Source organism: Syngnathus floridae, chromosome 3, assembly GCF_059516105.1.
Source record: "Syngnathus floridae isolate MCC-2025c chromosome 3, RoL_Sflo_1.0, whole genome shotgun sequence".
In the NCBI taxonomy this organism is placed as follows: domain Eukaryota; kingdom Metazoa; phylum Chordata; class Actinopteri; order Syngnathiformes; family Syngnathidae; genus Syngnathus; species Syngnathus floridae.
The window spans coordinates 11109567-11133164 of NC_142415.1; the positions used below are offsets into that span (position 1 = coordinate 11109567).

A 23598-nucleotide genomic window follows, 5' to 3' on the forward strand; every position below is an offset into this window, starting at 1 on the left:
TAGGGTTGTGCAGCTTGTCCCTGCAGTTGTTGTGCGGGCATTTATCAAATCGAAACGGCCCGTCTGCTATTATAGATAACGGACCTTGGCACGCACTCTGATCTATGTGGATATGGAATCAATGATGATGTCTCCCCCAATGATCATCGTTACACACACATCTGAGTGTGGTGAAATTTGTCCTCTGCATTAAACCCATCCCCATGTGATTTTGATCCATCCCCTGGGGGAGAGGGGAGCAGTGAGCAGCAGCGGTGCCGCGCTTGGGAATCATTTGGTGATCTAACCCCCCAGTTCCGACCCTTAAATGCTGAGTGCCAAGCAGGGAGGCAATGGATCCCATTTTTATAGTCTTTGGTATGACCCCGCCGGGGTTTGAACCCACAACCTTCCAGTCTCAGGGCGGACACTCTACTACTAGGCCACTGAGCAGGTAGGTATGTTTTGCAAAAACAGCTTCACCTCATTTACACCTGCCAAAGCTTTCTGGTTATAATTATTAAGCATAAAGCTTTTGACACCAATAAAGATAACCAAAACACACAGGATCTTTTTGGGGCAGTATTTTGACAATTTTTCAGGTCCAGCAAATAATTGCCAAGTTGCATTAGATCTGTTAAACAGCATGCACAGCAATTTGTGAAAACATTTTACCAGCTTTAGCATGAGCAAGGCTCGCGCATTTTGCTTTTAAATACTGTAGTGGATTTTAATGTCAGTGAGTAGAAGTGTTATGCAACATATGTAAGGAAAAAGTAGAAATATAAAGAAACATCACTCCCTCTGAGGCACCTCGTAGGGTTGTGCAGCTTGTCCCTGCAGTTGTTGTGCGGGCATTTATCAAATCGAAACGGCCTGCCTGCTATATAGATAACGGACCTTGGCACGCACTCTGATCTATGTGGATATGGAATCAATGATGATGTCTCCCCCAATGATCCCGAGGCCACTGAGCAGGTAGGTATGTTTTGCAAAAACAGCTTCACCTCATTTACACCTGCCAAAGCTTTCTGGTTATAATTATTAAGCATAAAGCTTTTGACACCAATAAAGATAACCAAAACACACTGGATCTTTTTGGGGCAGTATTTTGACAATTTTTCAGGTCCAGCAAATAATTGCCAAGTTGCATTAGATTTGTTAAACAACATGCACAGCAATTTGTGAAAACATTTTACCAGCTTTTGCATGAGCAAGGGTCGCGTCAACCTTCTCGGCTTGCCATGTCAGACAACCTCATCGTCATGCGTTTGGTGTCATAATGGCGTTTTACTCTGAAGAAACTGAAACCTGTCTAAATATAGATAAGACCCGCACTTGTAATTAGAGGTGACTATGGGGGGCTCAAACTTGTGACTCCACTTATCACTTGTACCAAGAGCAGCATGGCCCCTGATAGTGGGCATCACATGCTCAGAGTGGTACATGATGAGTACCATTTTGAAAATGTCTCATGACACGATACGTTTCAGTTATCACAACACAAAGTTGGATTGAGGATAATTTATTGACGTATGCATCCATCCTCTGAATATATCCATCCACTCTGCGTAGTGCAGGCCGTATAAAGCAATAAATAAGCTTGATAAAAAAATCATGCCAGCATTCAATGCCAGTTACAAAGTTAAAGGTGTATTTTTTTTTTAGTTTAAAGATAATAGCAGTCAGCTAAATAAGCTGCCAGGAAGAAACTTAAGGCGAGCCGGACTTCAAGCAGGCTGGGCTGAATACGTGCTTCTTTTTAGCTGATCAAGTGACCTGAAATACAGAATGATAAATGTTTATTACCAGACAAACATTTACGTGGGGAAAGATTGTCTTTATACTGTACAATGAAAGATACCTTTGTTAGAAAGAATGTTGGATATTATTCAGGATGTCTCCATAGACAAAGTTGAACAGTTGTTCCTTTGACTTGGTTCCATCTAGCTGCACTGTAGTGACAAAGAAAATTAGCACCGATGTATTATTATTATTATTTTTTTTTCCAAACAAGGATTTTTGATTTAGTAGGTGGTGACAAAGGACACTTACAAACATCAACGCCCATTCTCTCCATGATGTTCTTGTGTTTCAAGTACATGGGCCAGACGTGGCCGTCAAAGAGGCCGGGGGGGTCTGGCACCGTGTAGTTCCTTGAACTGTAAATGACAAACAGCAAGTGTAAAATTGGTCTCAATTGTGCCATTTTACTTTGAAATTTGGGAGTTTGTCAAATAGTTCCCAAGATTGCTGTATGTAAAATATATTTATATTTCAACATTTGTGAATGGGAATAGTTGCCAACATGCCTGAATGAGCTGAAGGTTACAATGTAAACTATGTCTTCATTTTGGAGGCTTACTTTTGAAACTAGTTCCTGATAACTAATAGTACTACTAACTAATTGGACACTTACCACCTCCTCTTTTTGCATTCTTCATAGGGGATGGAAATAAAGAACCTCTGGTTCAGCACGTCGATCAAAGGTCTGCAGAAGAGCAAATTCAGCGATTTTCTCTTACCCGCCAAGAGACGTCACAGGACAGGAATGTAAGTGAGGAATGTGTCTTTACTGGTAAGTGTAAAGCAGGAAGCCCTCCACAATGAGGATGCGAGTTTCCTCTTTCTGGTCGGACTTGGGGAGAATCTCCGTGTCCAGGACGTTGTTGACACCGTGAGACTTCTCAAACTTCACCGGGTTCTCCAGCCATGCGTAGATGGTGCTCATCATGGCGTCCATATCCAAAGCAGTAATGACTGGAAATGGATCGGAAAAGTCGAAAGGTGGGAGATGAACACCTGATTTTTCTACAGTCCACAAAGCATGCATGTTGTAAATGAGAAGACACATATCCTTACAAACACAAGCTTACCATCATACTGTTTAAAGCCATCTTCAACTTCAATCTGATCTTGGGGCTGAAACATACATTGATAAAATGTACCAAGGTACATACACTAGTGCTATATGCTAAATGGAAGGCTTTAGGATTGGATTTAAATCTAGTAACACTTTGGTAATAGCCCACCAACCCGTGCTGGTAATCCTGATCTTTATACCTGACATTTAAAGACAAAAAAAAGTTTCAGCTCACCTTGAAGAAGTCATCCTGGTGTACCACACAGCAGTTGGGCAGGCTCTTGATCAGCCGGTCGGTGAGGGTAGTTTTCCCTCCATTTGTTACGCTAAATGAAAAACAAAGTTAATGATGACCCAAAGATGAAATTTTAATAATTAATATTTCAGAACTATAATAAGTTGGCAGTTTATGAACCATATGATTCATAGAGATCATAAACATGCTATTCTGGTTTCAAAGATACACAACTGATAAGAAACAATTCCAATTCAGTATAGTCAATTTTAACATGCAACTTTACATTATGTATCATCTATTGATGCTGAGCACCATGAGCAGCAGCTAGACAATGGGAAGGATAACCAACGCTGATTTCCACGCATGATCATCATTTTAACTCCGGATAAACACCTAACGACAAATGTTATCAATCATGCAAGCACAATACAGCGCTGAGCGACACCCAGAAGACACGAGAAGAGCGCAGATGTCACGACCGCTCCCCCACGTGTCTTGGCCCCTTTTCCGGCCTAGCAGCTCGGCTAAACCCGGCTAGCTTACCAAACCGCCCCCCAGCTTCATTCATTTTCTTTACTCACCCGCCGATGCCAATGATGTACTTCATGATTTCCGTTGGTGGTAGAGAACAAGGTGCCACGAAGTCAAAAACGCCAATAGACAGGTGATAAGTGATCGGACGGAAGAAAGCTTAAAAAGAGAAGGTTACAGGAAACGTCAACTACTCGACTCATCCATGGTACTTGATTTTTTGAGTGTGTAAAGTCAACGAGGTGTTGCTCGGACGCGGTCTTCCACCGAGAGAGGACCGTGAGCCACTTGACACTTGAACACGTACTCCACGGAGACAGGCAATTGGCTATTTAACCATTTGCTCTGGGGCGACGAAAGGGAATTCGGCCAATCAGAAGCTTCTACCAACCACAGACCCCTCCCTCTAAAACACCGCCCTCATTCACACGCGTGGAGCTGCAAATTTCCGACCACAATGGGTTTCTAACTTTGAAATTAGAAAAAAAAAAGAAAAGGGTTTATTACTTTGAAATTGAAAAAAATAACGGCTCTTATTTTCATCACTTGAATTGCTTAAGCATTACAACTACTCGTTACCTATTGCGTCTATTATATTTCTGACCTTTGTTGCCTCCATACTGGTTAATTTCACCATGCAACTTCAATATGGGAAGCATTTACTTAATGTTATTGACGTCCTGCTTGAGGCGTCCAGCTTTAAGTCCACGTACTAGTTAGTTTTTGTCCCCATTCGTAAATCAATCCAGCACACTAGCAGAACAACTGTTTCTTTCCACACACACACACACGCTGTATGAGATTATGCATACCAGAAAGACAACTGTACATATTTGGTGGGGCAGAACTGTGCACTCGTTGAAACCTTAGAACTACTAGTGAAAAACTCAGGACTCAAGAATGTCACAAGTAGTACTAAAAGTTTTGCACCACTAACTAAAAGTACTGCTGTATATACTACACTGTAGTAACTACAGTAACTGGCAAAAATGTCTGTCACTCTATTGAAAGAGAATGCTTTCCATTATGTTGTATGAAAATGATAGCACAGCTCATGATTGTGTTTTTTTGTTATTTTCCTTAAAATATTAGCCTAATTTAAAAATGAAAAAAAAATCTAGGACACTTAATATTTGAAGGTTTTACTTTGTCGTGCAGTATAGTTATAGAGTAAGTGAAGTACAATGTGATTTCCTTGGTATTTTTAAACAATAGGCACTCAATTTTGTGCCACTCATTATGGCCTTTTTGGGGGGTTGTACACTTGATCACTCACCTCAAATACCAACATTATTTTGGTGCTGCACACTCAATTGGTTGAAACTAATTAATTTCAGAAACAGTATTGGTATGACATGCAATCTGATGCTTTTTTAACATTTTGAAGACTACAACCAAAAGAGGAAGCCATTTCCAGCTTTTCTTCAAAGTGCTATATAAATTCATTATATTTACACTTTATTACCTACATTCAATGTGGCAGTTGAGGATAACAGTACATTGTAGAGCTGACTATAATTTGGCAGATATTCTCAGTTTATTCAAAATATTGTCCTTACATGAACCTGTGGAATGCAGATACACTAATTCTAGAAAACTGAAAAATAGTGGTTCGTAGAACCTTATCTTGAGACAGAGAAAACTTGCGTCCTTATTATATGGCAAGAGGCGCGGCACAAATTCATAAGGATATTAAAGAATTTGAGAAAATAAATCCTTTTTGTAATTTTTCATGCACTTAGAATGGGATTCAGGAAGTCAAAGATGTTGAAATTGGAATTGCTAGATTTTAATCAATTCCCCTCCGTATTTATCGTACCATTCATACAGTAGTCACATGTAGGCCAGAGCAAAAAAATATTGAACGTCCGTGCCGTGAAATGATTTCAAGTGTTGCATCTTACATCACATGTCCCACATACATGAGAGATACTACAGGCGCTATTAACCTACTTGACAGACTGTACATGGAGTTCACTTATCATTCTGTGCTACTTGGTAGAGACATTTCACCCCAGACATCCAGTTTTTGCATCAAATAGTCATATCTCAGTCTCTATATTTTAATTGTATTTCACAAAACTATATTCGGCACAACTAAAATGCATGTAGTTTTGATGTTTCATGTGTTAATAAGTATTGTGTAAGTGTGCATTATATTTGAATGCATCATGCTCTCAAAGCAGAGCAGCATGCATTTGAATTCTAAGAAGTCATACCCATTGGCATATGGATGAAGTAAGTAGATCAATCACACACAGATACACTGATAACATCTAATCTGGAACCATCTATTGTATAGCGTCACACTACTGTACTTTGACCATTCTCAGAAGAACTACTGTAAGTATACAGTCAAAAAGAGGCCATTTGACCATCTCATGTGGTTTGAGATTGAGAGGATTAGATTTTTTTCTTTAGATGCTTAGTAACATTGTGACTTGGCTTGTACAGTGAAGAATAAAGGACATTTCCATGAACTCTTTTTCTAAATGGTTTGACTGCCACCAAGTGGACATTCAGTAACATCAATTTTTGGTTATCAAGTTTTACACAGCAAAGTAGTGTCTCTCCTGTGATCACATGGAAACCAAACAAGTCTGTGTCGTCACCCCAAAACATTTTTGCCAGACACACATTAAAAAACAAACATAAGCCATTATTTTTCAAAGGCAACGATTATATCTTTCTGTCAATAACAGTTGACATGTATGGTTAACGGGATTTATGGAAAAAGGGCTTTTTAATTTTTTGCAAACAAATAGTTGGGTCTCTGGAATACTGTATCTGTGTTTGGTGATGTGCCTGCTGCATGTGCACTGCACACTACTTGACAAGTGTAATTTAGTGGGTTGCTGATAAAGTGCTGACTCCATGACGGAAAATCAATGCTGTCTTTGAGGGGCCTTGCTTCAGTTTGAGCTTACTTTTTTTAAAGACCCTTTTTAAGACATCCTATCTATCTATCTATCTATCTATCTATCTATCTATCTATCTATCTATCTATCTATCTATCTATCTATCTATCTATCTATCTATCTATCTATCTATCTATCTATCTATCTATCTATCTATCTATCTATCTATCTATCTATCTATCTATCTATCTATCTATCTATCTATCTATCTATCTATCTATCTATCTATCTATCTATCTATCTATCTATCTATCTATCTGTCTATCTGTCTGTCTGTCTGTCTGTCTGTCTGTCTGTCTGTCTGTCTGTCTGTCTGTCTGTCTGTCTGTCTGTCTACCTACCTACCTACCTACCTACCTACCTACCTACCTACCTACCTACCTACCTACCTACCTACCTACCTACCTACCTACCTACCTACCTACCTACCTACCTACCTACCTACCTACCTACCTACCTACCTACCTACCTGTCCATCCGTCCGTCCGTCTGTCCGCCCGTCCGTCTGTCTGTCTACCTGTCTGTCGTTTGGCTCTATTGACAGCAAGCGCTGCACATGGGCGTTTTCCATTTAACAACACACTGTAATTGAAAACACACTTTCCTGACAGCATATATTGAAAAGTAATTCTTAATTTTTGGTTGACAAGAAAGAATATTCTACATTTAAAGGGAGGTCATTATCTAGTTTCCCTTTTATGACTTTTAGCACGCTCAGCATGGGAAGGCTCTCAGAGGAAAAGACAATATCATTGAGTCACCTTGCTGAACCCTTGGCAGCCCAGAGGCAGGAATCCAGCTGAGATTATATACTGCAGAGGTGCACTTGTCTATGCATACATATACTGTAAACAGAACGTGTATTCTTTTGTGTGGGTACATTAATGTGTGCACAAGTACTGCTGCTGATAAATCACATCAAGGTCAAGAATATGAAATCGGATGAGCTGCGACATCAGATGGTTGCACAACACTGAGTCTAGTTAAGAAGGGTCAAAAAAGGCCATATTTGATTAATAAACATAATCTTTATTAATGTTGCACAATTATGACTGACCTTATGCACAGAACTGCCATTGATTGAATGTTAGACTGTTGCAAAATCCGCCATTATCTGTACATTTGTAACTCATATTTGGATGAATAGCCTATGAATCCCGTGACTGCTGACCGAAACCTACAGTAGAAGTTATCTCGTTTCTTCCTGCACTGAGATGCCCCTTATCCTATTTCTCTATACAAAGGATATACCGTAAACAGAACCAGTCAGGATATATAGGAGATGCTGCGCTGTGCACTCACAAAGCCCAAAGTGAAATGAAGGGGCAGCTCTGGTAAATAACACTATTTAATGCAGTGTAAGCACATGTCAGGAAAGGCTCTCTCCTCCAAACAACACTACAAAGAAGATGATGCAGCCAAAAGCTTCACTAACTGAATTGTACACACTCATTCCCTTCCTGTCGATGTATGCGTGCATGTGTTTTAGAGTCACCCTGTAGAAAACAAACAAACAAACAAACAAACAAACAAACAAACAAACAAACAAACAAACAAACAAACAAACAAACAAAGGTAGAACTTCTAAAATGCAATTCTATTCCTTTGGTCAGGATTCTAAAATCCTAGAAATGGTGCAAATCTAATATGTTTCAGGACCAATTTGTCTTGTTTGTTTTTGTTCACAAGTACAGTAATCCCTCGTTTATCGCGGATGAAATCCACGAAATACGGTCACCAACAAGAAGTACTGGGCAGGCTAACGAGTTAGCGGAAAGATGCTAGTTTGCGATCGTGCTAACACGCACAAACGGACTTCTAAAGGAATGTAAACGAAAATTTGGAGCAATACTACATTGTCCTAATGGTTAGACACATGTTTCCTCAATTTATAAGTTTTATTTTGACTTTTAAATGTTTTTTTTTTTTAATTTGGAGAAAAATCCGCGGTGCAGGAAGCTGCGATAAACGAAACGCGAAGTAGCGAGGGATCACTGTACACTCGTAAAGGTGCAACATTTAGTTCCTTTACTATGGCAACTTCGCTCATTCAAACTAACACAAACAAACTTCTGTAAATAACACATGGATCGGTATCACATTGGTTTTGATTTTTATTGTCGAATGATGAACGTGATCGGGCGTTGCTTTGACTCCACTCTTTCAAACATGTTACTTTGACTGAAGTGACATATCTCAAAATCGGTTCCGGCAAAATTTAAAGGAAAGCCTCAACGATTCCACACGCCCATCTCATCTCTGGTACGCGTGCTTGGTGCTGGAAGCTCTGAAAGTGCAGCAACGTCCAAACGCCTTTCCATAACATGCAGCAATCGCTGCATCTGCAGAGCGCAGTCGAGGCGCCTTCGTTTCTCGGCCCCTTTAAAAGTATGCGGCTTTAGCTGTGGGATTACTTGCGCTCCGTAGACAAGTCGGCGGAGCGCGAAGGGGACGAAGGGGAGAGAAAGAAAGGGACGACAAGGGGGAGGGGGAGTCGAGCCGGAGAGGTGCAATCATGGCGGCACCGCTCGGACGGGACACCCTACCGGACCACTGGTCCTACGGAGTTTGTAGGGATGGCCGCGTGTTTTTTATCAAGTGAGCTACTTTTCAGTAGTTACCGATCGTCACTTGTTGGGATGCACACCGCGAGGTTTGTTCTAACACCGTCCACTATAAGTAACAGGTGTCTTTCTTCTAGCGACAAAACTCGCGGTACCACTTGGCTTCACCCGCGTACTGGCGAACCTGTTAATTCCGGACACATGATACGTTCAGGTACACTGCAGATTGTCCGAATCGCGGATTGCTTGCAGGGATTTGGTGCACGGCTTGTGTAATTTTGATTCGGTGTTTTGCTTCTTTTCCAGATTTGCCGAGAGGATGGGAAGAGGGCTTCACGGAGGAAGGAGCCAGCTACTTCATCAAGTGAGTGACTGACTGGTCGTTGCATTGTTTGGCTGTTTGAAATGCGATACCGTTTGTATTCTAAGTGTTTACCGTGTGTAGTTCAGGCACGTCTGGAATGCCAGTTTCGTCCTCAATTGCTGATGCTGCAAACATGTCGAGCAATCTAGTTTGAGTTGAGAAACAAAAAGACACTAAGGAGTGCCACTGGGTTGGTGACAAATAATTACTGCTTGCGGTGTGACTAAAAGTAGCAGCCTAAGCAGAGCAGGAAGAAGGAAATTAAAATTCTCCTCACATGCTCCATGCAGGACCTCTACTCTCTCCATTAGGTAGGTGTGGAGGTTTTGCGTGTACGTGTGTGTGTGTGTGTGTGCGCCCGTGCATGCATGTGTACGCGCGTGCGTGTTTGAGAGAGAGAGAGAGAGAGAGAGAGAGAGAGAGAGAGAGAGAGAGAGAGAGAGAGAGAGAGAGAGAGAGAGAGAGAGAGAGAGAGAGAGAGAGAGAGAGAGAGAGAGAGAGAGAGAGAGAGAGAGAGAGAGAGAGAGAGAGAGAGAGAGAGAGAGAGAGAGAGAGAGAGAGAGAGAGAGAGAGAGAGAGAGAGAGAGAGAGAGAGAGACTATAAAGATTGCTGGAGGAGAGGTGTGACCTTGTGCTGACAGAGATGTATAACATGATTGCATTATTGAAGTGGGGAGGACAGATTTTCCCAAAGTCACAAACTATGGTGTGATTTGTTTTGGCCTTTTTTCAATCGAAGTGTTGACTGCTGTCAAAATCACCAGTAGCACAGTGACATGCATCCTTTATAACTTTTGAAAGTAAATGATACAGTGCTGTATATTTGGTTGTATATCACATGCATGAATAGTCATTCATTCAAGAAAACAGCAGGTTGGAATTTTTCCCTTTTTATTTCACCAAAGCACATATTTCATATTATTCTATATATTCTTTTAAATTTCATAGCCACTAAGAGAGGCAATGGGTGACAATAAATGAGTCAGTGTGACTACTTTGAGAGGTTGTTGGCAATGATTGATCACCCGATCCACTGAGTGATGATTGTCACTTATGACCCGCACGCTGCGCTACAATTCAGTCCGTTTTGGCCGTGTGGCCTCAGCGTGCGGTAGGCCTAACATTGTGTAATATTGCAAGCCTTTGGTCGTTTGCCTTTTGCCACCACCATCAATCACTTTTATGTCACTAATTTGAAGTTTATTGTGTCCATGTGGGAGAAACCCTTTTCCATGAGTGAAACGATGACAGCAAAAGATCAGTGTGCTCATCATGAAGAACAATCAATATGTCCATCAAGAAGTGGAATCAATTTGTCCAACTATTCTATTTTTATGTTATGCGTAGTCCACATCATGTAATGCGGTGGCATACTTGTGTAATTTATCATATAACATAGCACGATTAATCAGTTCCATCTTGTCAAACAGCCATCACATTTTTTTTGTCAGGTAATGGAACAAAAAAACACGGTATTGTATAAAAATATTGATAGAAATTGGAAAGACATGAAATTGGTTTGGTAAAATGTCCACACATTCTTTTGTACTAAGTTTTCATCCAGCTCAGGGGCGACCATATTGCCACTTGCTGTAGACTGAAAATGACATCACAGTTGTCAAGTCTCAATCTCAACCAATCATGGTGCAACTGTTTTCGAGTTTTGGTCATGTGATGTTTGCAAGCTGACCTGTTTGCAAGCTGGCACTGTGATGTCATCAAATTGACAATGCATAAAAGCGGGTGAATATTATTGCGTCGCTAAAATTTCACAAACTCACTTTTAATTAAAATGCCGTGTTTAGACTAATGGGGGCACATACAATGTATCATTGAAAAGAAATCTTTTGGGTTGATCTCCTCTTTAACAAAACAAGCACAAAATAACACTTTTATCACTATCAGGCCCAGAACATCTTTTGCAATGCTACCCTCATGAACAATATCTCCCTTACCAAATCTGCTGAATTATGATATAGTGCTATTAGGTCTGTATCACTTCTTGAACACACAATAAATAACCTTTAGGTCTCTAGGCCACATCGTTATTGACTGAGCTTTTGCCTGAACCCCAGGAATAATTATCACTGCATCCAATGTCCAACCCTACCCTCACATGCACTGCGTCTTGGTGAAATCGTGCTCATTCTGGAGAAATAACCACTGTGTCTGCAGTGGCAGCAGAAAGCTCACTGCTCTGGGGAAGAGAGATTCTATGCTACCAGCTATGCTGCAGGCAGACTCGACTGCAGTAGAATCGCATCTAGGCAGAGGTGTTACAGGTACTGAGACATTTTTTTTTAAATAAAGCTTTGCTGCAGGCAGACTATACTGCAGTACAATCACATCTGGGCATAGTGGTACGGTACTGAGAAAAAAAAAAAACACAACAAAAAATGTAGAAACACTGATTTGACTTTAATTAAAAGCAAAAAAAGACATTTTCTTAAGTGCAAAAATACAAATTAGACTTGACTGTCCATTATAATACAATACTTATGGAAGTCTCCCAGCCCCTATAATTTTAAATTTATACTGGAGGAAACAGGCTTCCAGACCCTGTATTCTTTTTCTTTTTACTGGAGGAAACGGTCTTTCTTTCCTGTTGATTTTTTTTTTTTTTTTTTTTTAACTGACCATTTACGTCATTGACGTTAATACTTCCTGGTTCATGTTTGTCCCTGTTTTTCTCTTTCTTATAATGCACCAGGATAACCGTACCTGGGGATGCCGTTCGCTCAATCAATCAAGATCTAAAAACAGTTGCCTTTCCCTTTTTCTTTACATATTACGCATTAGCGTATTTTTTATGTCGTGATGTCATCAATAGTCTGAAAAAAATATTTTGACTTAGTAAAAAGTAGAAACTACAGATATTTGTGTTCAAAAGTGGTGAGTCAATGTAAAAATGCACAAATACAAATCAAATCAACTTGAGTACAGTAACAGACTATTACTACTTTGATACTTCCCATCTCTGCTTCTGGGTAAATTTAATTTTTATGTGTTTATTGCTACATTCTCAGGTGACAAACACATGAAAAAGTAAAAGTCTTGACAGTCAGCTGCAGATAGCGCTCTGTCACTGCCATCTATAAATAATTGGATGTGCAAGCCAGGTTATTTTCTAGTCTGACAGGCTTTATAAGGCAGTGGGTATTTAAATGACTTGTTCAAGGTTATTTTTTTGCATCACCCTTAATCTTGTCATGACCTAAACAGTTTTATATAAACTTGACTGCAGTTTGTCTGGTTGTCCCTGCCTGATAAGATGTTTGTCCTCTGCTGATATAGTTTACGATACACATTACAAGATTATGGAAGTGCGGAATTGTTTGATAACAGTAGTATATGTTGTTGTGATGACATTTATTGTGTGCAGCATACAGATGTGTTTGTTCTTTTTTCTGCCCTGCAAAAAGATGGCATGGAGTAATAACTCATGGTAGCCTAAAGGTCAAGCCGATCAATTTAGTTAGCCACATATTGCGCAGATTGTTTTGTGAAAGTTTCTTTCTCAGGCTGGAGTTACACGGCAGTGGTTTACTGCATCAATTTATTTATGTCACGCTGTGATTATTTGCGTTTGTCGGGCCGATCCAGATGTTAATATTCTGAACATCACAGACCAACATAGTACAATGACGTCAGGCTCGAATGGACGATGTAGAGCTGATCTGTTAGTTTGCGCTTCAGTCTCATTGGCAGATATCTGATACATAATGTTTTTTCATCTATATCGTGAAGAGTTCGGATTGCAAAGTAAGAATCAAAAGACTTATCTTTCAAGGCCGGGTGCTTCAACAACCCATTTATTAAATTAATTAACAGTTAGCTATGGCCACCCCCCTTAAAAAAAACAAAAAACAAAGAGTTAATTAGCTCTCTGCCTTCCACCTCCATACACACGCTCCTCTCTTCTGTTTACCAGTTTTTCTGTACGGCCTGATTCAAAATTTTATATTGCTGATTGCAATGTGTGAATATTAGATAAAGCTGAATAATGCTTCCTTTATTGTCCATTTATTCATCCATTCATCTTCCTCACCGCTTATAGAATAATACTATCACAAACATAGCTGGTGAGTCCACTTTTCGATGTGACGAGAGCCAGACTCCAATGACTACTTAGCTGTCGTCATAGTGAGCTGTAGCCATGGCAAAAACTTCAGTCAAGTTGGCTGTACAGTCATGACTACATTACTGAAACACGGAAGACACTTGGACTTCCTTGAGCACCAGTGTTTCTTTTCAAATTGAAACAGTTTTCCAGCAGCCATAAAGCCCTTTAAAAGCCTCGATATACTTCTATTTGGAGTCATTTTCAAATTAATGTTAGATAACAGGCAAAAGAAAGAAATCACACTGGGCTATAACAGACCAAATGAAACTTTATATGCTTTTTTTTTTTAAGTATCCTTGTGACGTTGTTAAAATCTAGGGAGGCATTTTGCTATTGTAATAACATTTCCCTGGCTTTGTTGTATTCCTAAATATGCACAAAAGAGCAATTTGAACGTTGTATATAATTTTACCCCAGTATTTCAAGAAGCAACTAGTTCAGGTTGTCCCCAGCCTACTGCCCGATGATTTCTGGGATAGGGAAAAACGGTACTGAAATTGGATGGATGGATATTTCAAGATATTGATTAAGTGTATGTACTAGTACATTTCACACGTGACAATGCATTACAGTCCGCCAAGCATGATGAGCAAAAGTGGGAGCCTACACAAAGAGAATCCCGCGAGCCCATGAACTCCTTCAACACACCGTTGACCAGCACACTCATTCTTTTAGCCACCATTCAAAGGTTGTGTCTAGGGGATACGGCAGGAACGCAAATAACTGCAAAGTCAAGGGCACAGCTAAGGAAATTAAAATGTTTTTTGTTACAGCAGATACACTCCAAATATTTGACAAAATAGTGCCTCTAATGCACGATGGACCAAAGTTAGCTATGGTCACATTATCATCCAGTCATATTGTATGTAAAGGTCGTAGTATGAGTCTAAAAATTGTGTTGACATATGCCTCATCTACCAAGCAAAATACAAATTTGATTGTATCAAAGATCACATTAAAACCTTTGCTGTTGATTGGACTGAGTCGGTGTGAAAACCGGATCTCGTTGTCCTTATTTTTATAGGACACTTATGAATCGCTCCTTTGGGGATTGGTGAGTGTAAACTGAGTTTGACCTTAACTCCTAACTCTTTTGAGAGACAATTTCTGTTGACGTGACCACTCGTGGCAAGAGAATAAAGTGTTTTTAGAGTTTAGCTCAGATAGTTACTTTGATTAATTGTAGATGTGAATGATGCCAAGTTTCTTCATTCGTCCCATGTGTATCTTAGCTAATTAGACATCTGTGTCACTTGATTAAGAGTGTTGTATGTTTTAAACTGCTGCACTTAGCCAATTAAAGTTCAAAAGGGAAACGGTACATTTTTTTTACTACGTTCCACTTAAATCATGTTCGATTTGATAGGTTAATGATGACAAACAGTAAATGTTTAAAGAATATTCTACATTTGTCACACATGAATTGCATGATTGGAGATCTTGCAGCTTCTTTTAAATGTACTTTTCTGGCGTCAATCTCCATGCCATGTAGCTCTCGCCGCATTGAATTTAAAGAGAATGAAGGGAGACACATTGATTGGCTGGTTGTCGGCTGTGCTCCCTCCCACAACGGCGCGTAACGGCTTGTGCTATTCTATTCTAGAAAAATACCAAAAGAAAGAATACTCCACCCACAGTTAGATATCCATCCATCAAACAAATTATAACAAATTTAATAACACATTTTCTATTGTGCTTGTCCTCATTAGGATAATGGGTGAGCCTATCTCAGTGGACTTTGGCTGATACTGGTTGCAAGACAATTGCATATACTAAGGACAACATAAGGATTGACATAGCCTTTGCTCAATACATTAATATTGCACCTTTGACAGCATTTGCTGACTCAGGTCTTTCTAAATATGATGCCACAAGTTTGGCACAGCTTCAGTATATTTGTGCGGTTTCCATTCAATGCTATTTGTGCCACTTCTTAAGCTCAGCCTCCATCAGTAGATTTAAATTACAGTGCTTCTAAAATAGGCTGCTCTATTCGATTGTCTTTCACATATGATCAAATGGAAGATAAGTCGGACAAAGCATATATTGAGGTCGCTCAGATTGATAATAAAAACATAATTCATTATTTGGCCCATAATGGAATACGGTAGTGTGCTGCCTGACTAGAATTTGATTACAAGGGTGTTTTTTTTCTCTCTGCAGCCCCAAGGAAGTATCCTTGAGGAAGGGAGTCAACCCTCAGTTGTTCAATTTGTCGTCAGCGTGTGAATGAAGCAGCGGTAGCATACATCATTGTCATCATTATGTGAACGGCCGATTGAGGTGACATTGGAAAATCACACCTTGAAGGCAATGAGTCGCCGTACGATTGAAGCCTGTCATATGGCATTATCTCCAGCACTCAGACCAAACTTCTGTCACATTTCTGAGGAAGTATAAATGATTACCATTTCAGGTCTATTGATAATGTAGAGTTATTAAAAATCAAGTTCTGTGAATGCTAAAAAAATGCGCTATAGAGTAGTTAAACGGGATATTGTGTTATTGTTATTGCGAAGATGGTCTGGAACGGAACCTCTGCGATGGAGAGGCGTAACCGAAGCAAAGATAATCAACAGAAGGTCCAAGTAGACCTAGATCAGTTGACTCTGAAGCAGTCAGGCATCGATTATGTGATCTCTTTTTTTTGATTGAATATAATACAGCAGTACTGGTGTGTGGCAGTGCAGAAGGAAGCGTTTGTTCACCACGAGAAAAGCTACCAATTGCTTCCGTCTCGACCTCATCAAATGCGATTGCTCTATCAATATTTTATTTTCTCTCTCAAGCATCCCTGTTGGCACCAATCTTAATCCCCATTTAATGAAGGTCCCTCCTGTTGCAAACACAGCATTCTATCTATTCCAATCACCCAGCTTAGAAAAGCTAGTTGCACATAAATGCACCAAATGACCTTTGTCTTTCTTAGGATGACTAAGTTACAATTGAAGAAAAGAGCCAAGAACAAAATGAATGATGAGGCCAACTATTTCTGACAGGACCATTAAGCCGCTGCTTCCTCGTTTGAAACTCGCTAGTTGATGCACTACATGCCAAATTCCAATCGTGGTACCGAGTTCTGAAGGTTAAACCCATTTAAAGGTCGGTTGTTTGCGTGCTTCCAACATCTGTCTTTGCAATGCACAGACACTGCGACAAAATTTGTTTGCCTAAACACACTACAGTTTCCCTGGCCTTGATGCTAATATTCCCTCTAATTTTATTCTCTGAGCGTTCCTTGAACCATGGTGATCAACATCAGACACGGACACATTGGCTGTATCACACCTGTCCAAAACCTGAGATCATATTAAGTTACACGACTGAGGTATGTTCCCAAAAAAAAGTGAAGAAGGATTTGTATCACAGATAAAATTCAGAATTAGAGATTTTATGCACTTTTATGTTGTGATTTGGCCCAAATGGACTTTTTCAGAAATCTGCAAGTAAATAGGAATTTACTCATATGTTTTAATAAATTATAGCTTAAATGACTGCTACTTTATTATACAAAATACGAATATGAATTGAAGACAAGATTGATGCTTTTCATTGCAATATGTGAAAAATGGTTGGCAAGGTCAAACGGTTGCATATTATGATTACGATATTAATCGCTTTAAATGTTGAGCTGCTTCATTTGCTGATAATTTCCACAAATCTTTAGATGATGCTAAACATTAATATTCAAAGTTATTGCTGGTAAATGACTGCATTCATCATGGGCTTCCAAATGACTATACGCCGAAGATGAAAATGCAAAATTCCAATACAGTTCGGGTTTTAATTTTATTAGGGCACTGTATACATTTGCTATGCTGGCTCTGAGAGAGCAGTGCGCGATTTAGAGGGACCATTTCTTGACGCATGAATTACTGTATTAATCATATAAGGGTAGAAACCATGCACATGCTAATGTTAATTGTCTTCGTGACCACTGAATTGCCTGATGGTGATGTAAATCATCCTCTTTCACGTTACTCTGATTTATTTTCCATTTATATATCCATCCACCTCAAACCATTTTTAACGACAGGCTTGCACTGACAACTGTAGCCAAGCAAAAAGGAAGTTCTGCCTCTTGACTGTGTGTGTGTGTTTGTGTGTGTGTGTGTGGGCATGTGTGTGTGTGTGCACCCACCCTCTGATTTAATTCAGATGAAAGTTGCCGCATTCTGTCAGAGCCCAGTGTGACTGGAGCCACTGCAGAGACAGAAGGTGCACTGTTCTTGTCTCACCTCACACGTGAGAACAGCAGTGATTAGTTAGCAGCCGCAAACGTGCATTTGTTAGGTGATATCTTTGAGACTGGCTGTGATTTAGTGGCAAGTGTGACGGTTTTGGTATTGGATTAATAGAAAAGATTCGGTTCACCGAGAGGGTTCAGCATGTGACTTCAATTAATTGCTTACGAGAAGTAGGAATAATGAGTCGAATCTTTTGTCATAAAATTGGTCGTCCATGTGGAATTGATTGTTGCTTAACTCATTCACTGCTGTGGACGTTTATATACTTCAGTTGGAATTTAACAGTTTGCCGACACCAATTTATGTATTCACCAAGTATGTTTTTTTAATGGGTTATTATTGAGTTTGGAGACCTAGCTTGGAATAATAATTCGTGTAGCTACGTATCACTGAGATAATTTCTCAAAGGCAAAACAACCCACATTTTTTTAGGTAAGGTTTCCAAAAGATGCAAAGTGGATATAGACTGGTTATTATTAGATTATACATTGAAATAGTGTAAATCATCCAGTTCTGTTATTTAGTGCAGTTATTTTGTCCAGCTTCATTTTTATATCCCACAAAATGGAATTAAAGAAATGTATGCGCTCTGTCAGGAATATTTGTAAATGCCAGACAGTTTTTTTTTTCCCTCCAAATTGCATTTCACTAAGAAACTGATGTGTGAGTTGCGAAAACTGTTTGTCATGATTACTTGACTCGCTCAATATTGTTGTGGAACGGAACGGAATATTGAGTACAAAAGATGAATGAACAGGTAATATGACTGATGAGGCCTGGTCTTTGGGTTTGTGCAATTTGTGCATCATTTGTTGAACTCAACTTTTATATTCTTACAAATGAATCCATATGCAATGTTGTTAAGGGCTGCAAGTGCCAAGCTCATTTCTTAACAGATAATCAATATATTTTTTTTATACAGCATCCAATCTGATACAACGTTCCCTATTTGCAAGGCACCGCAGCACTGGTGTGAATACGTGATGATGTAGATTAGAGGCAGACGGGATCTGTCAGCGCAAATGAGACCAATAAAGAAGCAAGTTGCTTTTCTGCATCTAGCCACTAGATATTGCTATTGAGGCTGCGAGAGTTTTATTTATCACGTGTTTTGGTCCTTGGGACCTCTGCTATTTTAAAATAGAACCCTCTGAAAGTGGCTGTCACTGTAAAATATGAACACTGACGCGGTGGTCCATTTGATGGATGGAGCGCACCCGGCCTCATCCACGCCTTATTGCTCTTATCTATACGTCTGTCTGTGGATTATTGACTTTTGTGGCAAGTCGGGCCCAATTTGCCACTCGGCTGTAGTCTGTCCTCCATTCCGGTCTCCCCGGCACACCGGTGTCATCTGATAAGGGGAGATCGGGCGCAGACGCAACGTTTTGGTTGCAGACAGAGACCAAGGTCAGCACTTTATACAAAGGTGAGAGCTGCTCATCTTCGGTGACCAATAAGAATGAAGACTCCCGACGGGGACTTCCTCTTCCTTTTATCTTTAAACACAGAAAGTGGACACTGTTATCGTTTTATTCAACCCTGGAGAGGTTTAAGAGGGCTGTACAATGAAAGTGCAGGGAGTTTTACTCGCAGAGATCGAGAGTGGCCGAAGAGAGAGAGAGAGAGAGCGAGAGCTGCAACGGCAGCTACAAAGGATATTCCCATCAGGCATTACTCTTCACTGAGCTTCACACTAAAACAAGACAAGAGCAACCCACACTACATTTTGTCTGGACATGATAAGAACTTGAGTCGGATTGCGTTTTTCTAATTTTGATTGTTTAAGGGTGAGTTGCAATTTTCTGTTTAAAAGTCACATACACACTTGAAGTATGCAGCTCTTAACTTTCTGCACTTGGTTTTCTGTTAGAAAAAAATGGTTGGAATTGATTTTTACTGTGTGTTGTGGTCTATCAGTTAGGAATTTACCTTGAAAGTATGGCAAGAGTTATTTTAATACTTTATTCACTTTCACTCATGCCATGCTGGAGAAGTTGCAACTGTGCAGATAGCTGCGTTACTGTTGTGCAAATTGAACACAATGCTACAGAGTTGGAGCTGAATCACCTGAATGGAATGCAGGCATCATTATGGCCACTGTTGAATATTGGACTTTAGCAAAGACCTGTATAAAAAAAAGCAAAGTTTCAGTCATAGTTGTTTTAAGTTTTATATTGGTTGTCTTGTTACAAATGCAATATTTGCAAAGCCCTCATCATTTTAATCTTGTTGAGGTTTTAAAACAATATATCCTGAACATTTTGAAATGTATAGTATGATGTTTTGTGTGGTCGCCTGTTGGAAAATTATCAAAAATCATGCATTACAACACATTTTGCTAGGCAATATTTCATTTGCTCTTATGGTTTGTACTGTTTACATTCTGCAAAGCACTTTATAAACATTGCAGCCACTCCTTCGAGGCAATGGCTTGGAAACACATGTACTTTTCATTATCTTGCACTGTTACAAAATGGTAATGTTTGGATAGCTGGAATGCATGAAAAACAAAACAAAACTGTGCAAATTTGGAACACAGTCCTTTCAAAGTCCTGCTTGAACTCTCAGTTGTCTGGAAACGAAAACTCAGACTCTTGCCATTATAAACATTTTGACAACTATTTATTTCAAACATTCTACTCTTTCTAATCATTGGTCAAGTGATTTCCCTCCATTGCAACATCATCTTCTTGTCATATTATTATGATATTATTCAATTTAGGACAGGGATTTGATGCGAAAAGTGCTTGTATTATCTGTTAAAAATCGAACTTGGTACAGACTTTCTTCCAAAATTAAAGGAGCGATTTCTTTAGCAAGAAATAGACTCATTTCAAGTGCAACATAAAGCGGAGTCACAAACAACATATTGTAAATAATTTTCTGGGTTTGACTTCCTTAAGTATGAGAAGAGGTTTAAGTTCTTCTTTGTCGCCTACTTTTTGGGGGAAAAAAGCAAAACATGAAGGCTGTACCTTTGAGGCATATTTGCACAACAGATTGTGGTGAAATGCTAAATTGTCTGACCTCAGGGGCGTTTGACTTTAGAATTTCCCTGTGCTTTCATCTGAATTCACTTCATCTGCCAGAAGCGTGACTGTATCCTTTGCTCTCGCGACCTCTACATCCTCTTCTCTTGGCCAATGCACATTGTTTCTGGATGACTGCAGAGAGAATGGAGCAGAGAGGGCGTCCTGCTCGGGGAAGCATTGTGTTGAGGAGACACAGTTGTGATGAGAAGATGCGGGGGGTAGGGTGGGGGGGAGAATATGGGAGGGAATGTGAGGCAGTCGAGAGGAAGTACCTGTGCTTTACTTCTTATTCTTCGGGGGCCTCTTAAAAGATCCCTCAATGAGGTTGACTGGTCTTAATGCCCATCACAAGAGTAATACCCCGGAGACGGAACAATTCAGTGATTGCGTGTAATTATAGCTGCACCTTAGCAGGCTCACACGGGAGCAGTGGGAAGGAGGATGTTTTGAATGAATCAATGCCAGCGTGCTCAGCAGAGGACGTCAGCAGCTGTAGCAGCAGGAGCGGCGAAGTGAGCCGAGCGACAAGGCGCGCAGCCACCATTGAGGAGAGCGCAGCAAATCACAGACCTGCCGCTAACATGTCGGGCCAACCAGGACGGTCCTCTCAAGTCGCTTACAAGAGGCGGCCGGTTTATCGTGCGGCTTCCAGGTGTGTATCTCACACCCTCACCTCACGCTTAATTTATGGCAATAGATTTCCGGCTAAAGTGCTTTGGACTGCACGCCGTTAAATGTTAGTGTGAGAGCATGGGATGGAATTTAGCGTGCATGCAAGCTGATGCATCATTTGATGGTGTGGGCGAGAGGACAGCGAAGAGGTCTTCACTGCGGTGCCTCGTAAACACGGGTCACTGACTGTTTTGCCATGTAAGAAGAACTATCTTCTCAAGGGATCTAAGGGGGCTCTTGTATATTGGTGGATACACGGTGGAATCTCTGCAGGTAGAGTGTGCTGCAGTCCAAAGCACTCGAGGGTGAAAGCAAAATTGAATGTTTACGTCTGTCCTCAGTACAGCTGCAATTAAACCCCAAGCCGCAGACAGATATACAATCCCGTGATCTATTGGAAACACTCAAGGGACGGACACACAAATGTCCATCTATAGATCTGGAAAATTAACCGCCAACGATTATTTGTTCTTTTCTATGAAGAAGGAACTACTAATGAGTTTGTTTGCCTAAAATGAAATCTATTGGAAGAAAAGTTCTCTTTGTCAATGTAAATGCCTTGTTTAATTTTGTTACATTCAAATCAGTTTTCACAATTTGAAGTAAATGTGACATACTGCCTCATGGTGACAAATCAGCTTGTCATCATGACGGTATACTCCTGAGTCAGTCCAGCAAAAATGTTGTTCAGGATGTCCTTGCACCCAACTGTCTTTTGGTTTGCTTTAAGGATTGCATGTGACTTGAATTGCCAGTTCACATTCTGTTTTGACGACTCAGGGAAGTCAAAATGAAACTAGAGTACACAGTGGTGCCTTGAGATATGAGTGACCCGACTTAGGAGTTCTTTGAGATAGGAGGCGTAGTTTGGCTGAAAAAAACCTGCATTACGTTAACTTTCAGTTGGGTTCTAGTAAATATGGAAACTCTTTTATAGATCAATGGACATTTATGATGGATCGCAATGTCACCCGGGCATTGAGGTTTCTGTACCGATTTATAAGCCATCTTGCAATAGCCAGTGGTCAGTGTAAAATGTCACCCAAGAGCAGCAGGTAATTCTTTAATAGGTATCGGGTCTTTTTTTTTTATGTGATGTGATTTATGCCTCGTGACTGAGTTAAAGCTGCTCTATCGTCAATACTGTTGGGATCTTGTGGCCAGCGGTCACTGTGCCTCATTTGTATGCTTAACTGCCACAGGTCATGGCTTTGTTAACTGCAGCCGTGAGTGTGCGGACTTGAAAAATGCCACACCTAAAATTGGCTCATGGGACATTACACCCAGAAATAGGGAGGACGTTTCCTGGGAGACGCCTTCGAAGAAAAGACATAATGGCGATGCTGAGCAGAAGGTTGCGGTATTTAAAAATGAATAGTCTCTTCACTGCTTATTAAAACTATGACCTTTTAAATTCCTGAATTTCTGATAAGCGCAAATCACCCTTGTCAGGCAAATTCCAGTAAATGGGACTGTTCAGCTAAAATCTCACTTCTGCTAGCAAGACTGTTTTAGAGTTGTCCGACTATAAGACCTTCTACCACTTTACTGACTTAATGAGCCTCGACAGTCTTCCACAATATACAGAGATCTAAAAATAACCAGTCAATTCAGTTATGCGCGCTCAGCCAAGTAAGCCAAACCTCCCCTAATGTATTTAATTAATCTGTTTAAATTGATTGTGCGGTAGCCTGCCGGCGTCTGCGACCAAAATAAAGCAACAATGTGGGTGACCTACAGTCAAATGTATCTTGTTAATATCCCAAAATTTGATGCAGATTTAGATTACAACTACAGTTCATGGATGTACTGTTCAATGTCTTCTGTACTGTGGATTTATGAGTCACCAATCCATGTTTTTCGACAATACTGCAGTTTGTCTCAGTATTTCTGATCATCTCCTTATTGTATATCTGTATATCTATAATACTGCCCGATAGAGGTTCAGGATTGCACCACAGGTGAGCCACACAGGGATGCATGAAGTATATTTTATGTACTTGGATTATTTGCATCCAAAGAGAACAATATAATCACCTGAGGCTTTAACAATTTCACAAGACT

General features: G+C 40.1%; 2 protein-coding genes across 13 annotated transcripts in view; one reads left to right on the top strand and one right to left on the bottom strand.

The window, feature by feature from the left end:
- Positions 1 to 1488: 1488 nt before the first annotated feature.
- Positions 1489 to 3927, bottom strand: mibp2 (muscle-specific beta 1 integrin binding protein 2). Its single transcript, XM_088371872.1, has 8 exons — positions 3662 to 3927; positions 3078 to 3168; positions 2856 to 2901; positions 2556 to 2739; positions 2399 to 2470; positions 2035 to 2141; positions 1844 to 1934; positions 1489 to 1758 (listed from the first exon to the last, which is right to left on the bottom strand). The coding sequence occupies exons 1-7, from the start codon at positions 3685 to 3687 to the stop codon at positions 1849 to 1851; spliced, it is 612 nt and encodes a 203-aa protein (XP_088227998.1). The 5' UTR covers positions 3688 to 3927; the 3' UTR covers positions 1489 to 1758; positions 1844 to 1848.
- Positions 3928 to 8725: 4798 nt separating this feature from the next.
- plekha7b (pleckstrin homology domain containing A7b) overlaps positions 8726 to 23598 on the top strand; it is a 52718-nt gene continuing 37845 nt past the window's right edge. For 7 of the 12 annotated variants that reach the window (XM_088371296.1, XM_088371291.1, XM_088371293.1 and 4 more), the window contains exon 1: positions 21186 to 21514. In XM_088371296.1, the coding sequence (XP_088227422.1) occupies positions 21201 to 21514 (314 nt within the window). In that variant the 5' untranslated portion in view covers positions 21186 to 21200. Of the gene's footprint in view, positions 9128 to 9230; positions 9308 to 9399; positions 9458 to 19288; positions 19618 to 21185; positions 21515 to 23598 lie in introns of those variants that run through there. The other 5 variants (XM_088371294.1, XM_088371295.1, XM_088371300.1 and 2 more) reach the window with 5 other exon arrangements.

What these genes read in the sequence shown, in the direction of transcription:
- mibp2 (XM_088371872.1), bottom strand. Translation starts at nt 3,687, where the DNA reads ATGAAGTACATCATTGGCATCGGCGG. An exon ending in ACCAGGATGACTTCTTCAAG is followed by an intron (nt 2,902 to 3,077) that starts GTGAGCTGAAAC and finishes TGTATGTTTCAG; the next exon opens with CCCCAAGATCAGATTGAAGT. An exon ending in GAGAATGGGCGTTGATGTTT is followed by an intron (nt 1,935 to 2,034) that starts GTAAGTGTCCTT and finishes TTGTCACTACAG; the next exon opens with TGCAGCTAGATGGAACCAAG.